This window comes from Megalobrama amblycephala, linkage group LG3, assembly GCF_018812025.1.
Source record: "Megalobrama amblycephala isolate DHTTF-2021 linkage group LG3, ASM1881202v1, whole genome shotgun sequence".
Taxonomy (NCBI): Eukaryota; Metazoa; Chordata; class Actinopteri; order Cypriniformes; family Xenocyprididae; genus Megalobrama; species Megalobrama amblycephala.
Window position 1 is genome coordinate 36,140,862 of NC_063046.1, and position 16,734 is coordinate 36,157,595.

The 16,734-nt window shown below is 36.4% G+C and overlaps 2 protein-coding genes across 2 annotated transcripts in view; both read left to right on the top strand.

Annotated features, from left to right (window-relative positions):
* The window catches only part of myom1b (myomesin 1b), a 50,260-nt gene extending 39,592 nt beyond the window's left edge, over positions 1-10,668 (top strand). Inside the window, 17 exon segments of the mRNA XM_048185307.1 lie at positions 570-676; positions 775-819; positions 2,436-2,572; positions 2,680-2,824; positions 2,909-2,968; positions 4,315-4,382; positions 4,470-4,583; positions 5,117-5,204; positions 5,913-5,951; positions 6,101-6,206; positions 7,501-7,516; positions 7,518-7,665; positions 8,893-8,929; positions 9,032-9,054; positions 9,164-9,219; positions 9,332-9,355; positions 9,357-10,668. Of these exon segments, the coding sequence (XP_048041264.1) occupies positions 570-676; positions 775-819; positions 2,436-2,572; positions 2,680-2,824; positions 2,909-2,968; positions 4,315-4,382; positions 4,470-4,583; positions 5,117-5,204; positions 5,913-5,951; positions 6,101-6,206; positions 7,501-7,516; positions 7,518-7,665; positions 8,893-8,929; positions 9,032-9,054; positions 9,164-9,219; positions 9,332-9,355; positions 9,357-9,593 (1,450 nt within the window). The 3' untranslated portion in view covers positions 9,594-10,668.
* A 139-nt stretch (positions 10,669-10,807) lies between these two features.
* On the top strand, positions 10,808-13,143 carry LOC125265211 (cell wall protein DAN4-like). The gene is made up of 2 exons (XM_048185309.1): positions 10,808-12,175; positions 12,307-13,143. Exons 1-2 carry the CDS (start codon positions 11,683-11,685, stop codon positions 12,480-12,482), a joined length of 669 nt encoding a protein of 222 aa, XP_048041266.1. The 5' UTR covers positions 10,808-11,682; the 3' UTR covers positions 12,483-13,143.
* The last annotated feature ends 3,591 nt before the right edge of the window (positions 13,144-16,734 follow it).

The following is a 16,734-nucleotide window of genomic DNA, read 5'->3' on the forward strand; positions in this document are numbered from 1 at the left end:
TGACTGATGAATTTGCACATGGTTTGTCTTAAAGCATATTAAAAACAACACATAAACAACATTAAAAACTTTTTCGCCACAGGGGTCTTTAAAATAATGGCTTAAATCTGTCATCATTTACTTACCCTCATCTCATCCTAAACCCATAAGACTATTGATTGACTATTGATATTCATTTTCTGAACATAAATGAAGACATTTTTAAAAAACCATTTTGTGCATCCATTGGAAAAGTACAATAAAAGTACATAACGACATCATAAAAGTAATCCATATGAATCGAGCAGTTTAATCCAAGTCTACGGAACAATATTGCTCATCAAATGAATATTGAAAATATCTTCTTTTGTTCTGAAAATGAAAAGTTTTATGGGTTGGGTTTTTTTTTTAATGTGAATTATATCCCTTCAAACTATAGCTTGTGTACCTTCTGATCAATCATATTTATAAATCTTTGACCGTTTACAGAAACATATTATTTATTAAATGTAATAAACAATTCCATCACCTTTCTAGGTGTAGATTAGCATGGCATCATTTTGTAGTAACTCTTCAATATTGGTCTGTAGGTCCAAAGCCATATTTAATACACCTTCAGAAGATGACCTGGGCATCTACTCTTGCTTTGTGACACACACTGATGGAGCTTCTGCCAGCTACACGCTCTCTGAAGAAGGTGAGTTTATCTCCTTTTTTCATTTGTGTATGTTTAAATGTAGCAAGTAAACCTTGTTATTGATTCTGACATTGATTTCACTGTCCTGTTCCTAACAGCTCTAAAAGAACTCCTGAAGGTCAGCCATGACCACAAATTCCCCAGTGAGTACACATCACATGCTCAGTTGTAAGGTTTCACACTATCAACGTTTTATTTTGTAGGTGTGTACACTTGCTCTATCCTGTCCAATTTAGCATACTTTTAAAAGTACTATTATGGAAATAACAGACTGTAAAAGAACAGTTATGTGTGAACTGAATGTAACATTTTCTGACACTTTTGCACACAATTGCTTGTTAATTGTCATTAAATGAAAATGTATTATAGTTTAAATTTATATTGGATGTTATTAGCTGAACTTAGAGTGTTTTTGTTGAAATATACTTTAATGCTATTTCTATTGCAACTTGTAAGTTATGTATTCAGATATATTTCTAATAATGAAGTTGCAATTTAGTAGGCCTACATTTAAAATATATTCATTTAAATGTAATATCAAATAACAGTACAATTAAAATTGTATTCAAATACTTTACATGTGCTTTAGTATGTTAGACAACACATTAAAATAAATGTACTTCTTCAAAGCAAAAGATTATTAAAACATAATTATTTAAAATAAGCAAAACTTTTAATTTGACAATAAAAGTGCACTTAAGTGTGTTAAGTTACATTATCATGAAAGTATGTTAACACATCAAATTAAGTGTACTTTAAAGCATGACAAAAGATTATTAAAACATAATGATTTAAAATAAGTAAAACTACTTTGCATTATTAAAAGTGTACTTGAGTGTTAAGAAACAATCATGAACATGTTAATGTCTTCAAGGACTCTCTTTTTTTAAATATATACTTTTAAGATTTACACAAACACACTTTCACACTTTTTCACAAGGGTAGTTCTATAACACCATGGAAACTTGTTTCCGCCACTGAATAAAAAATAAAAAAGATAATTGTGACTTTATATCTCACAGTTCTGAGTTTTTTTTCTCACAATTGCGAGTTTACATCTCAGAATTTACAAAGTCAGAATTGTGAGATATAAACCCGCAATTCTGAGAAAAAAAATTTTTTTCACAGAATTGGATTTTATATGCTAACTCACAATTGAGAGTTTATATGTCACAATTCTGAGAAAAGAAGTCAGAATTGCAAGATTATAACTCACAATTCTAACTTTATTTCTTGTAATTGTGAGTTTATATCTCACAATTCTGAGAAAAGTGAGAATTGCAAGGTAAAAAATCGCTATTACCTTTTTAATTTTCTTTTATTTAGTGGCGGAAACAAGCTTCCATAATAAAAAAGTGGAAATAATAAAATAATTCCAAGTGTCCTAAACAGTTTTTGTTCTGACCTATAAACAAAAGCAAATTACTGCATGAAGTGCTCATCAAAACATACAGTATGATTTTTTTAAATACAGCTATGTGATGTAGGATTTTTCAAATGAGATAGACAGAGAAACCCTTACGAGTGGCAAAATTCCCTGTCATGTGACATTTATTCTTTGGTTAGGACATCTGGTTAGGTTTAATATGAAAGATACATCACTTGTCACTTTATTGCACAAAACAGAGCATAAGGATCAAGGTTTCCATTCCACCATAGGCCTCCAATATAATGAACATTATTCAGGACTGATTTCATGTTTTGTTCTATTGTTCTCAATCATCTGTTTTTATTATCCACTTTCATCCCTCTTCTCCAGTCATCCCTCTGAAAACAGAGCTGGCCGTAGAGCTGCTGGAGAAGGGTAGAGTTCGCTTCTGGTTGCAGGCTGAAAAAATCTCTGCCAATGGAAAAGTTGAATACGTGTTCAATGACAACATGATCTCCCAGGGAGAGGTGAGACGAATACAGAAACAGACACAGTACATGAAATATTACACATGAAATTGATTGTAAATAATCATTTGGTATGCTTCTGCATTAAGAGTTTTTGTGTCTTGTAGAAATACAAGATGAACTTTGATAAAAATACTGGCATTATTGAGATGTTCATGGAGACTCTGGGCAAAGAGGACGAGGGAACATTCACTTTCCAGCTTCAAGATGGCAAAGCCACTAACCAGTCCAGTCTAGTGCTAATTGGAGATGGTACATCTAAAAGTCCATATGCACGTACATATATGCATCTCAATTATAGAGTGTGTACTAATGACAGCATCTCATTTCCTTCAGTGTTCAAGCAGTTACAGAAGGAATCAGAGTTCCAGAGAAAAGAGTGGCATAGAAAGCAAGGTACGAGTATATGTGCAGTACTATATATCCACTGGAATATTATTTTTAAAAATTCATGTGAACAAGTATATAGTATGCAATGTCAAACTTTATGTTGGCTTGAGAAAGTTAGCAATGCCCTAGTAGGGGTGTGATGAGATCTCATGCCGCGAGATTAAAATGTGACAACATGTGATTAAAAATCGAGGTGAAAAACTGTCTTATTTCCATGATGGAGTGTGAGGAGGAAATTAGGATAGAATATGCCACCTCCACTATCGTTTTGCTTTTTATAGACATAAAAACCATTTAATTCAGTTGGATAACGGTCGCTTCAATTCCTTCCAACACGAGCTGCAGAGTCGTACGTAGTGCAGCAGGAATTAGAGTTCACGGATCACATGACAAGATGACTGCATGACCATGGCGGAGGATTCAATGCACAACAGAGTCTAAGCGTCTGACAAATGTCTTATCTTGTAGAATGTGCACACAGCAAAATCTCCAGAGTTAAATCAACTCTGCTCAGATTACATATGGTCCCTCTCTATATAGTGTTAAAGTAACACTGAAGCAGAGTTAAAGTTAATTAGATAATTAAGTGATTAAGTTATGATTTAGCATTAGTGATGAACACCTGCTGTTAACAAGCAGAATCACTGAAGAGAAACACAATAACTACAAATGACTTCCAGCCACAGCCTTAGATGAAATCAACTGAAGAGAAAAGACATTAAATCTCTCAAGATCTGAATAAACAGCTCTACAAAAAGCAACTCTGCTTGAGTGTTATTTTAACTCTATGTAGAGAGGGACCATATGTTCTCTAAGCAGAGTTGATTTAACTGTGGGGATTTTGCTGTGCACTCAGCACTGCCGCTCTCTATTCACAGAGTATGCGCAATCTCTAAATCGAAAGCGAAAGTAAAATGCGAGCACACATTCAAATGTGATTTCAATACCCTGCATTATGAAAGTGGCTCCCTGATACATGCAAATATCTCCCAATATGAAAGCTATCTTAGTCTTAGCTCTGTATCATGCTTGAAGAAAAATTTGGTCTCTATTTGATGACTGTAATTATGGTTGCACTTATTGTTTGCAATTAATAAGACTAATAAAAAAACTGTTACTTGGTATTTTTATTTAGCCAGTTAAAACATTTCAAATGCACCTGCATACTATTTTTCTAATCATGTATTTCGTCATTGAGGATTTCTTAAAAATACTGTGTAAAAAGTCTCGTTCTCGTGTTTCGTCTCGTCATGTGAGCTAACTGTCTCATCACACCCCTATGCCCTAGTAATTGTCGTTAACTAAACAATTGAATATTTGTACATTATTCACTGCTATTTATGCACTCAAAGGTCCACACTTTGTGGAGTATCTTGGTTATGAAGTCACACCTGAGTGCTGTGTAAGACTGAAGTGCAAGGTGAGCCTTCTCTCATATGAACCACATCTACTCATCTGTAGGGTGCTGCCTGTTTCTTTATTACTGACATATTAACCTGTGATCTAGGTTGGTAATATGAAGAAAGACTCTGTGGCCCTGTGGTATAAGGATGGACGAGAGGTCAAGGTCAATGAGAAACTGGATTTCTCTGAAGGAGTATTAACTTTGGAGATCACCCAGGTGAGCAGCATTTCACTCATGCAGAGAAAAAAAATTGGTATAGAAATGACTTTTACTCAGAAATTGTTTGTAAATTCCAAAAGAAACGGCAAATAACAAAATTTTGAAGTTGAAAAACTGTCATAGTATTTTCTTGTAAAGAATACTCCAGTAATCATAGTTTTACTTACAACTTCGAAAAAAATATTTTTACAGTGGGTGACCCAGATATTACTTTTCATAAATTCACAAAATTAATGTTAATATGTATCTAAAGTATTTATTTAATGATTCAATTAGAAATTTAGTTTGACTTAAATTTGACTATATATATCATATTATTCCCATAGGTTACAAGCATGTTTTATTAATTAACTCGTTTATTGTTAATTCGTTGCCACATATTACTTAACATATTACTACCAAAGCACAAACAGAAATGACAATGAGCAAAACTGAGATACTGTATAATGAGGTGATTATCAATACGGTACGAGAAGACAAAGACATGTAATTGTTTTGATGAATTTTGTGTTGTTATGTGTCAATGACAGATATCGAAAAAGGATGCTGGTATATATGAAGTAGTTCTGAAGGATGACAGAGGCAAAGACACCTCCACCCTCAACCTTACTGACCAAGGTAACAGCAGAAATATGCTTTAAAAGTACTTTTACTATTATAAAACTCACTACTCTACAGTATTCTCTACTTACTGTAATTTGTGCTGTGATTTTAATGTCATCATATAAATTTTACATACAAATTGTCCCTCAACTCTCAGCTCTGGTTAAACATTTAGTTTATTTTGGGTGCCATTGTTACTGTATAATTATCAATAAATTATTACATTGATTTTTTTGGTTACACTTTATTTTAAGGTGACATAGTTACATTGTACTTCCTTAAATAAGTACTGAGTAATATTAATTAACTACTTGTACTTACTATAGAGTTACAGTTAGGGTTAGGGTTTGGTTTAGGGTTATTTACCTGTAATTATGCATAATTTACTGTTATTACATAGTAAGTACATATAGTAAAGTGTAATAAGTCACCTTAAAATGAAGTGTTACCTTTTTTTTCACTAATTTACTTCCTCCAGTAAGTACATGTAAGATGTGAAACATGGACACTGTAAAATACATTTTTACCAAAACATTTTATCCTATTTAAATCTATACCTCAGAATTCCCCCCCACAATTGGTGCATAAAATGTGTGGGGAAGAAAAAAAAAGTTTCCATTTGGACCTACCTTTTGTCTTATTTCTTCCTGATATTATCTGTCTGTTAAAGATGCTGATCATAACTGATCTTTTGTCAATAAATGTCTAACTTCTGTTTTCCAGGATTCAAAGACCTGATGAATCAAGTTTTCAGTGTTATTGGTAAGATTTACAATGTCATTTTCAAGCAAAAATTATTTTTATGAGGACATAGTAAACACAATTTAATATGTCTTTTAAATCTTTACAGTCCATCTTTACATTTAAACTTGTAGCAATGCAGGACAAATGTTGACTTTTGTTTTGTCCAGCGAACTCGTCCACTCCGCTGAAGATCCAGAGCACAGAGGAGGGAATCAGGCTCTACAGCTTCGTCAGCTACTACAACGACGAGCTGCACGTCACCTGGCATCACAAGTAAGAACATGTGTCATGCATGAATGAGTTTAAGTGAAACACTGACACATGTTTCTAGCATCGACAAATGTATCTGTCCACACTGAGAGCAAATTATACTATTATATTATATTACATTATATTGTTTTAGCAGTGACTGAATTTTTGTGGAGGCTTTTATGTATTTACATATTTTTCCCTGAAGAAAAATAGTTTAAAGGTGCCCTAGAACTTTTTTTAAAAAGATATAATATAAGTCTAAGGTGTCCCCTGAATGTGTCTGTGAAGTTTCAGCTGAAAATACCCCATAGATTTTTTTAATTCATTTTTTTATCTGCCTATTTTGGGGCATAATTAGAAATGGTGTGTGGCCCTTTAAATCTCGTGCTCCACACCCCAAGAGCTCGCACCTGCCTTAAACAACATAAAAAAAGTTCAAACAGCTAATATAACCCTCAAAATGGATCTTTACAAAGTGTTCGTCATGCAGCATGTCTAACCGCGTAAGTACAGTGTTTATTTTGATGTTTACATTGATTCTGAATGAGTTTGAGGCTATGCTCCGTGGCTAACGGCTAATGCTACACTGTTAGAGAGATTTATAAAGAATGAAGTTGTGTTTATGCATTATACAGACTGCAAGTGTTTAATAATGAAAATAGTGACCGGCTCTTGTCTCCGTGAATACAGTAAGAAACGATGGTAACTTTAACCACATTTAACAGTACATTAGCAACATGCTAACGAAACATTTAGAAAGACAATTTACAAAATATCACTAAAAATATCATGTTATCATGGAATCATGTCAGTTATTATTGCTCCATCTGCCATTTTTTGCTATTATCCTTGCTTGCTTACCTAGTCTGTTGATTCAGCTGTGCACAGATCCAGACGTTCTGCCCTTGTGTAAAGCCTTTCATAATGTTGGGAACATGGGCTGGCATATGCAAATATTGGGGGCGTACACCCCGACTGTTACGTAACAGTCGGTGTTATGTTGAGATTCGCCTGTTCTTCGGAGGTCTTTTAAACAAATGAGATTTATATAAGAAGGAGGAAACAATGGAGTTTGAGACTCACTGTATGTCATTTCCATGTACTGAACTCTTGTTATTTAACTATGCCGAGGTAAATTCAATTTTTGAATCTAGGGCACCTTTAAATTCAACATTAGTATGTTAGCTTTCTAAAGCCAACATCAATATTACTTTCTCAGTAGTTTCTCAGAGGTTCTCAAGACATGAAAAGTTACAGCTTGTGTTCATTGTAGTTGGACAGCAGAGTATAATTGTGTGTGTGTGCTTTATTAAAGGGATGCTGCAATCGCATTTCACCGAGCGCATTAAGAGTGGTGTGGTGGGTGAGCAGCTGTGGCTGCAGATCTCTGAGCCCACCGAGAAAGATAAAGGCAAATACGCCATTGAGTTCTTCGATGGGAAAGGAGGTTTGCGCAGAACTGTGGAACTGGCTGGACAAGGTGAGGAAACATATGCTCACTCACACACACACACATAATAGCTCTGTGCCAAAACTAGTCGCCTGCTTTGCTGTCTACTACACTCTTAAAAAATTGGTTGTTTCAACCCAAATTTTGGTTAAATATGGACAAACTCAGCCATTGGGTTAATTTTTTAAATTAAATTTTTAACCCAACAGGTTCATATTTGACTCAAATTTGGGTTGAAACAACCCATTTTATAAGTGTAGGGGTGGGTGATATGGTAAAAATATTATGTTTTTTTGTGCAATTCCACAAACCTGGAAGACCTTCTGGAAGCAGTAGGCTTTTTAGAAAGGAAAATTTAAAAGATATAAGTAGTATGGAGAAACAATGAATTATAAATAATTTACTGGCAATGTGAGCATAACAATTCTCACATGTATTACGTAATAAAATCTAATAACAAGTACTTAATTTTTGGAATATGATTACGTAATCCAGATTACATGTAATCAATTACTGTTTACTGTTTATCAAGTTTCTGTTAATGGGTGAAGATCCTCCTTTATGCACCTTGAGCCAGAAACCATTATCATTGAAGCATATTTTGATGGATTGTGTTAGTTTGAAATCTGTTAGAACTCTTTATTTTTCTGTTGACTTTTATGAAAAGATTTTTAATGAAGTAAGGCCTGATTTAGTTTTAGAATTTTTATCTAAAATCAAATTTAAAAACCTAAATATCTTGTTCTCACCATTAATATAGCCGAGGTAGCTCGCATGGCGTTAAATCATAAACAAACAAACAAACATTTTATAAATTTAGACGAATACATTTTCATCAATTAACATGCAATAACATGCGAAAACTACATTCAGTATATTATTTCCGTAATTACTCTTTTTAAAAATTCGCTAAAGTGTTCTTTTTCACAAGAGTCAGTCTATTTTTCTGTAACACTGTTCACGATAAATGTAGCAAACAGCAGATTTAAAGCAAACTGTACTCTCAAGATGTTGCAAAAGTGTCTGATAATAGGGGTATTACTGAGATCAGTATATTTGACCTCAAAGTTGTGGCTCCAATGAGGCCGCCCAGCTCCATGTAAATAAAAACTAGTTTAAGGCTATGAGAGTACATGATTTTTATAAGTACTATAAAATTTCTCATTTCTGTAGGTGTACAATTTTTAAATTTTTTTTGAGAAAATGTTCATAATAAATGATGCATTTACATTGACTTTTTTTTTTTTATATTTTCAGCATTTGACGATGCATATGCTGAATTTCAAAGACTCAAGTAAGTACCTTTAAGCTGAAAATGCTTTGTGATAGATACTATTCAGCTGATTGAATAACTAATAAAAATATTTTCTTTTCCCATCTTCAATTTTTTTCTTAGGGCTGCTGCTATTGCAGAAAGAAGTGAGTAGATGAAGGCAGAAATACATGCATTTAACGCATCACTTTAACTGTGTCGTTTGAAAGGTGGTATGAGTGTACTGGAAGTTCGTAATCTTTGTGTTTTCCTCAGATCGTGCTCGTGTGGCAGGTGGTCTGCCTGATGTTGTGACCATCCAAGAGGGCAAGGTAGTGTACATGGTTCTCCGTATGGTTTGAAAAGAACATTTTTGCACTGTTCCACAGATAATTTTTCCCACAAAATTGACAAAACATCTATCTCTTCCCTTCTCTCTCATAGGCTTTGAACCTGACCTGCAATATCTCAGGGTGACCCTGTACCAGAAGTCACTTGGCTAAAGAATGAACGTGAGATGGTTTCGGACGATCACTATATTCTGAAGTTTGAGTCAGGCAAGTTTGCCAGTTTCACCATCACCAGCGTCAATACGTCTGACTCTGGCAAGTACAGCATCCTGGTAAAGAACAAGTACGGTACGGAGAGCGGCGATTTCACCGTAAGTGTCTTCATGCCAGACGAGGAACCTGGCAAGAAAAAATAAAGAAAACCAATAAGATCAATTAAAGATTTGAAAAGATTAGTTTTGACAATAATGCCCTATTATATTGAATATCTGAAGGTACACTATCAGCCAAATGTTTGGAATAATTAAGATGTTTTTGATAGAAGTCTCTTCTGCTTACCTGCATTTATTTGATTGAAGATACAGTAAAAACAGTGAAACTGTTAAATAGTATTACAATTTAAAAGAACAGTTTTCTGTTTGAATATACAGTATTATAAAAAGTAATTTATTCCTGTGATGGTAAAGCTTAATTTTCAGCATCATCACTCCAGTCTTCAGTGTCACATGACCCCTCAAAAATCTTTCTAATATTTAAAATAATTTTTACAGTATCACACAATACAACCTTAAGAGGAGCATAAGAGAAATTCAAAAAAGATTAAAAAAAAAATTGAATTATTCCAAACTTTTGAGCATGTTTCATATCCTTAGTGGAGAGTAACAAAATGGTGCTAATATCTTGGTTGCAGATTGAAAAGTGTTGGTCCAAGTTTTAATCCACCAGTACTCACATTTTCAAAATAATGCTTTAATCGGAAACAAACTGTTATTTTATCAAATCTTTGTCTGTATAGATCTAGCTATATAATAGTACTCGCATAATTTACTTGACCATTTTCTCCATTGTGGTATTAGTAAAATAGTTTTAAGCCCAGATTAGATAACAAATACAGTTTTGACTGCAGGTTGTATTGTGAGTGGCTTTCCTTATTGTAGTTTTACTGTAAGAAGAAACAGATGCACTGATGTGCATTAAGAATGAACAGTTTTGAATTGAGGGACAAATGGACGCTCCATTTCTGTATAGTTTATCATTATTCTGTCCTGAAAAGCAGGGGCTTTAACAAAAAAGACAACTTTAACGTTGTTTAAATGACTCTGCTGCAAGGTTTCTATGGATCCTCTATAATGCTTCACACTCCTAATAAATCACTGCACGTATGATCCCATTGTGCATAGCAGTTATGACTTCACCTCCTGTTTTACCTCACAGATAATGATATGACTTCCTCTGTGTTATTTCCAATAAACGGAGCACATATTCTCTCAACTCCCTCTCTGTGTGATTTCAGTGTGTCCCTTGTTTTCTTCTCCACACTGTCCTCATCATTCACATCCCTTCCTTCCCGAATCCTGCATCTGAGATGCCGATGTTGTCTCTTCGTCTGAACACCTGGTCCAACCTGAACACCGTCACTAACTTTACCCTCAACTGCAGAGTGTGCGGACCTAACCTGCACAGTGCACACTCTCACAAAAACAGGGTTTACAAATACTGTTTTTGTTTTCATAGTCTAATCAAAATGTTCAGAATGAAGTTGAGGGTAAATACCTTGCTACCTTGTAATACAGCATAGGAACACTACTAAATGTAACACTAGGCATACACTTGGCAACTTTGTAAATGGTTTTAAGAGAAAATCATCATACACTACACTAAACAAGTGATCACACAATACTTACTTTCAAGTTATTTTCAACAACCTCACATTGCTAGGAGATGCATGACAAATGAAAATGTGTGATAAAATTGGCTCAAAGTAACAATTAAACACGTTTGATTTCCTCTTACTGGATGGAATTATAATCTTAGGCAAAAAAAATAAAAAATCTGTGCCCATCATACACTACACAATTTTTAGTGAAATCATGCAATAAAGACTGGCTCTGACTTGTGGCAAATGGCATTGACTCTAAACTAATTCAAGACAAAAATCTGGGCTGAAGTCATGCAGTTTTTTTTTTTCAGCGTTTAGTAAGAGTTATAGTACTAGTGTAAATTATTTGCACCTAACAGTATAGTTTTTGGTTCGATTCGGTTCGGTACATATTCACACAACTGCCAATAAGTTATTGACACTACATAACAACACAGAAGTAGGAACAAGTGTGTATGTAATGTAACTAATTTTCTCAACTTTTTATATTTATCAGTGATATTAGTTAGATCACACACACACACACACACATACATATATACTGGGTCTTCACTATAATTGACACTTTTTTTATGGTAACTTGGATTGATCATTTATTTATAGTATTTAATCAAGATTGATTGCATATGTACATCCGTGTAATTTGTGCCTCTTGCTCTTGCCAGTTGAAAACGATCGAAAGCATGGGTGATTTTGGTGTGGTGTCATATCTGGCTGATGCAGATGGAAACGTGAACATTGGACCTGCGACTCCTGTGCCCTCTTGTCGTTCCACAAAGCCTTCAACCAAATCAACTCCCACAACACCCACCACAGTCACTCCAACTCAAACACCAACCCCTACTAATCCAACCCCCCAAAATAAAACTACAGCTACCCCGACTCCTGAAAGTCAAACCCCAAGTACACCAACCCCACCAACTAAAATCCCAGAAAATCAATCTCCAGGTACCCCGACTCCTCAAAATCAAACCTCAGATACCCCTATTCTTCAACACCCAGCTAATCCGACTTCCTCAATCTCAAATACATCCACTCCTCAACCCTTCACTCCCACACCAGGTGAGAAATCTGCAAATAACTCAATGGATGATAAGAAGATAACAGCAATGCTGGAAGGTGAGACAGGTTGCAGAAATACGCAGACATAAACCTATCACATACATTCTGTTAAACAATATGTGTGGTTTTATGTGTGAAAGTGAGTGTTTGTTGGGGCAGCTGTAATTTACAGGTTTTGTTTCATACAGACAATGTAAATGTGGGATTATCTGCTTTAGAGGCAGAGGCGGTTGAACCCATTAATCACACAGACCATGGTGATGTACCGGTTTCTACACCTGCACCGGAAACCACATCTTCATCAGAAACAGAGCCCAAACGAGAGGAAACACCACCAGCTCTTGAAACTGCAAATGAGGACTGAAAATGTGTGTGAAATGAAAAGTGTTTAAAAGTCCTTGATGACATGACATTGTTTAACTATATTTATGTTTGAGTACTAGGTATAGGGATTGGAACCATGTTAGTTGTTTTAGAGGTTTATTTTATGAGTGTTTCTTTTCAAATACCTGCTTTAGCATTTTAACTATCAGTTCATCAGTGAAAAAAAATATTTCAATGCTTTTACGTTCTCTCACAAAACTATTGTGTTCCCAGACAAACTTTGCATTCACTCTAAAAAAATTTGTGATGGAAATAATATGAGATTAGAGAAAAAACTATATGTCAGTGCTTTTCTGAGTGAATGAAAAGTTTCTTGTGGGAATGCAATAGTTTTACGAAAGAATGTAAAGTTTCTCGGAAAAAAGTTTTATAACAGAATGCAAAGTTTCCTTTCGAAGTGGAACTTGGACACTGTGTCTGTTTAAGAAGTTATGGGGAACAGCATCAGGGTGACCGGTGTCTGAAGCATGTGTGACAAACTCACCAATTTATTGGCTGACGACAATCCATTACCTCACAAGCGGAGTGCCCGCAGGTATAAAAGGGTGCCTTTAAAGGTGCCCTAGAATTAAAAATTGAATTTATCTTGGCATAGTTAAATAACAAGAGTTCGGTACATGGAAATGACATACAGTGAGTCTCAAACACCATTGTTTCATTTGTTTAAAAGACCTCTGAAGAACAGGCGAATCTCAACATAACACTGACTGTTACATAACAGTCGGGATCAATAATATGTACGCCCCCAATATTTGCATATGCCAGCTCATGTTCAAGGCATTAGACAAGGGCAGCCAGTATTAACGTCTGGATCTGTGCACAGCTGAATCATCAGACTAGATAAGCAAGCAAGAATAATAGCGAAAAATGGCAGATGGAGCAATAATAACTGACATGATCCATGATATTATGATATTTGTAAACTGTCTTTCTAAATGTTTCATTAGCATGTTGCTAATGTACTGTTAAATGTGGTTAAAGTTAGCATCATTTCCTACTGTATTCGCGGAGACAAGAGCCGTCGTTATTTTCATTATTAAACACTTGCAGTCTGTATAATTCATAAACACAACTTCATTCTTTATAAATCTCTCCAACAGTGTAGCATTAGCCGTTAGCCATGGAGCATAGCCTCAAACTCATTCAGAATCAAATGTAAACATCCAAATAAATACAATACTCATGTAATCCGATGTATGCATGACTAACTCTTTGTAAAGATCCCTTTTGAGGGTTATATTAGCTGTGTGAACTTTGTTTATACAATGATAGAGTTGAGAGCTTGGGAGGGGGCGGAGAGCGCGAGCAATTAAAGGGGCCGCAGCCTGAATCGGCGCATTTCTAATTATGCCCCGGCAGATAAAAAAAATTATAAAAAAATTAAAAAAAAATCGATGGGGTATTTTGAGCTGAAACTTCACAAACACATTCAGGAGACAGCTTAGACTTATATTACATCTTGTAAAAAAACATTCGATGGCACCTTTAATACACATCATCACATGGTGAAGGCGAACGAAACAATGGAACCAAGCAATGCTTCAGGAAGTGTGTGCCTCTGTGTGCTAGGTTTCTGACACCTGAGGGAGAGGAGCATGCACGTTCCGCTCGTCCCTCGAGAAATCAGAAAAAGCATCTGCACCACGTGGCTCTAGTCCATGTGGTGCAGGCACAGCGAACAGTTAAAGTCATGGGGTTCGCAGGTTGAGCTGGCAGAGGAATTTGAGAGAGGGATTGATCTTTCTCATTCCTCTTTCACAGGCTTGAGTGATCTGTTTGATCAGGATGCACCGTCTTTGGTGTCCTCTGATCGAGTGGAGAGCATGATGCTGGCACCATCCAGCCATGCTGAGGTGGATGAAGGCGAAGATAGTGTTTGTACTGAGCCTTCTCCTTCTGCAAGCTTCGCATACGGGGAGCTTTTGGATGTTATGGCCCGGAGGCATGAGAAACAGGAAGTCACTTAAGGGGAGACTCAACAGACTGTTTCTGTCAGGTCATAATTGTCCCTCCCCCATTAGCCTTCCATTTCTTCCAAAGCTCCATGTGGAAGTAAACAAATCCTGGAAGAAATCGTATTCAGCTTGCATTTTTCCATTCCAATTGTGCAAATGTGGAAAGTTTACCCAAGTGTGGATAAGTAAAGATGACTCCTCTTGAAGAGGAGCTAACTAGCTATCTCTCACAGGGCGAGTCCTCTTCTCTGAAGGCTCCTGTCCTGCCATCCAAGCCACTACAGACCACCTTGCACTTGACTGGCAAGGCGTATGTGGCAGCTGGTCAGGCTGGTGTTGCTTTTCACACAATGACTGTGTTGCAAACCTACCAGGCTGATCTGCTATGAGACTTGGATCAGGGGCAGGGATTATCTTCTGAAGCAGTCGCTGAATTGCACCACACCACAAACCTGGCCCTCTGAGCTATCAAACTATCAGCTGCCACTATTGGCCGTTCGTTGTTGGCAACGGTATTTACAGAGAGGCATTTGACCGACATCAGGGAGAAAGAGAAGAATTTTCTTCTCGATGCCCTGGTCTCGCTCTCTGAATTCTTTGGCACGTCCATTGAGACAATGGTTGGAAGGTTTAGAGAGGTGAAGGCGCAATCAGCTGCGTTCAGAAAATACATCCTATACAAATACATACGTCCATTTTTTTCCCTAAAACCCCTGAGGCTCCTGGTCTGTCGAAAGTTGAAAAATGGAGAAAAGTCCAGTATAATGCTTGATGATTAAGCCAACTTTTTCATTATCCCTCCCCAACTGTTATTGGGTATTTAAGTAGGGAAACACTATAAGATGATGGAGCCTGGGAGACAAGAAGTTTGAACCATGCTAGCATTCATCCTGCTCTCATTGCTTCCTTTTTTCAAATGGAAGTGAAATAGTATTAGCTTCCCTCCTTTTACAACAGTGGCAATTCTGAAGGTTTGAGACATTTCTCCCCTTTGTTGGCTATAAATGATAAATTCTATAGTTTATATGAGTGAATGGAGTCTTTAATCGATCCTGGAGATTGCGAGCAGGGCATCGCAATCTCTTATTGTTCTAGCTGGGTATTTAAGTAGAGCTGAAGCTCCCCTGAGGTTTCCCTAGTGGGTTAAGATAGCGAGAATTTTTTGGCCTCTCGTATTTACACCCCTCCTTATGGATTAAAATTAGGGTTGCAAAGGTCAAGTTGATAACCCTTTGTTCATTTCTCCCTAAGAGCTTTATCTATATAGAAGCTGCTGACAAGCTTAGCCATTATTCCTAAAGCTTTGCTCTCGGTGGCTATCCCTGTTCTGTGAGGGAGGGAGGAAAGTTGCAAAGGCTTGGACTTCCCTTGCTATAGGGCATAGAAACACAGGTATATTGTCCTACTAAAGATACTGGCCTAGGGAGTAATGCCATTATACAGTATATGTAAGTCATCTGCATCACCTAGTGGTTGACATGCTCTGACTCCGATTAAGTATCTGTAGAGACAATCATGCTATGCACACCATGTTTGTGCATATTCACAGCTTAGTGAGGCAAACATTCACCTAGCAAGGCTTAGTGAGTATTGATTTCCCCATAGGATCTTTAGCAGACACGGCGTTGAAGTTTCACTTCAAAAGGGAATGTCTAGGTTACGTATATGTGACCCTGGTTGTCTGAGAGGGGGAACAAGTCACTGAGTCTCGTTGCCATGCCTAGGGCTTGCCTGCACATCTCCTTCAGACAAAAGAGTTGATGACATGTATTAAAGGCACTCTTTTATACTACGGGCGCTCCGCTTGTGATGTTATGGACAGCCAATAAATTGGCATTTTTGGCACACATGCTTCAGACACCGGTCACGCTATGGCGTTCTGCAAAGCGTCTTTAGCAGATGCAGTGTCTTGTTCCCCTTCTCAGGGAACCAGGGTTCTGCTAAAGATGCTATTGGGAAATCAATACCCACTAAACCATGCTGGGTAACCAAGATGTTTCTCTGGTGAACTCAATAGTATTACAAAAGAATGCACAGTTTATAGGGTGAAAGCAATACTTTTGCAAGAAAAGCAATAATTTTGCGAGAGAATGCAAAGTTTTTTGGGGAATGCAATAATTTTGTGACAGAATTAAAAGTTTCTTGGGTAAACATAAACTTATGTAATAGTTTCACAAGAGAATGCAGTTTCTCAGGGGAACAATACTTTTGTGGGAGAATGCAAAATCATTTCTTATCCCATCTCATTTTTTCCATTGCATTGTCCCCTAAGTGGCA